We start from the raw sequence: 1,512 nt of genomic DNA on the forward strand, positions 1-1,512 counted from the left end.
TTAATATAACCTAAGATAGCAGCACGCGTGGAATTCAGATGTACAGCCTCTTGAACAGCAATTACTATGCAAAATTAACTCGAAACCGATTTGCTTCCTAAAATATATTTTGATTTTTCATTTGTTTTAATTGAATGAATATCAAAAAAAAATGTGTGTGTGTATATATATATTATATATATATATATATATATAGAGAGAGAGAGAGAGAGAGAGCAAGGAACTAGAGTTATATAGCTCCTTTCAGTCTTAAACGATTTAATTTAACCTTAAATGATCACGTATAATTTAGGAAATAACGTCTTCCTTGTTTGGGGTTCGTCAATAACAATTGTATTCAAATGTATTCGTAAATTGTCCATTATATTCGTTCATTGTTGTTTCATTTATTTGTTCATCTTCCAGATAATGTTCTGATCTTTGATTTGAATCGCTTTCTTCGCCAATATTATTTATATTATTATCATCATAATTATTAAGATTAAGATCCAGGTTTTTTTGTTTTTGTTTCCTTTTTTTTTTTACATTACATCGAGTTCTTTTTCTTTTGTTTATTTTAACTAAACAATATTTATCTCATTATGAATGAATCCATCCGACTTTGTGATTATTTCGGTTCGGCAATTGTATGTGTCCCTTTAACACCTTTGGGTAGTCTTGCTCACACAGCAGGTTCCCGTTGACGATACTGAAGCGGTCTCCTGTCACCAACTGATTGTGACACGTGACACATGTGAAGCATTTCAGGTGATACACGTTGCCCTGCACACGTCGGACCATCTCGTTGGCTGGTATCGCCTGACCGCAGGAAAAACAGGTACCGCTCACACCGAATAAACTGCAAAATAAAGAACAGAAATATGAGAATCAGTAGATTTTTTTTATTATTATTATATACAAATTAATAATGAACGATTCAATATGTAATAGATGTTTACTGAAATCTTTATTTGCATACAGTAGCGTCTAAACAAAGGGACATTTTAAAACCTAATGTGTTAGAAATAACTGTGAAAAGCTGACATTTTGACAACTGGTAGTCGTTATCATCCATAATAACATACGAAATTTTGAATCATTTGCAAAGGATATAAAAAGAATTATAATATTTATTTTCAAAATAGGAACGTCCAAAAGTAAGGGAAAAAATTGAGAAAAACAACGTAAGCAGTATGCTATATTCAATTTTTTTTATTTCCTCTAAAGAATAAGTCTTACTTAGTCATTTGTAAACGTTGCATCAGACGGCACCATGGAGAAACGCCAAAAACTTGATTATTAGACAAGCTATTGTGAAGCTACACAAGGAAAAGCACACCATTAGAGAGATTCAGAGAATGGGAAAAGTTCTAAGTGTTGTAGGCAGGGTTGGTAAATCCTACAATGATACTGGCAAAGTAGTTAGTGCTGTTAAAACCGGTAGACCCTGCAAAACTTCGGCAAGAGAAGATCGAATAATACAGAGTATGTCATTAAAGGACCGTTTTAAGTCTTGCGCAGAAATTAGAAGGG

General features: G+C 32.8%; 1 protein-coding gene across 4 annotated transcripts in view; it reads right to left on the minus strand.

The window, feature by feature from the left end:
- Positions 1–437: 437 nt before the first annotated feature.
- LOC145241443 (LIM domain transcription factor LMO4.1-like) overlaps positions 438–1,512 on the minus strand; it is a 332,041-nt gene continuing 330,966 nt past the window's right edge. For all 4 annotated transcript variants that reach the window (XM_080104402.1, XM_080104403.1, XM_080104405.1 and 1 more), the window contains one exon: positions 438–838. In XM_080104402.1, coding sequence (XP_079960528.1) covers positions 580–838 — 259 coding nt within the window. In that variant the 3' untranslated portion in view covers positions 438–579. The remainder of the gene's footprint in view (positions 839–1,512) is intronic.

This window comes from Euprymna scolopes, chromosome 20 (genome assembly GCF_053919585.1).
Source record: "Euprymna scolopes isolate OS-2025 chromosome 20, ASM5391958v1, whole genome shotgun sequence".
In the NCBI taxonomy this organism is placed as follows: domain Eukaryota; kingdom Metazoa; phylum Mollusca; class Cephalopoda; order Sepiida; family Sepiolidae; genus Euprymna; species Euprymna scolopes.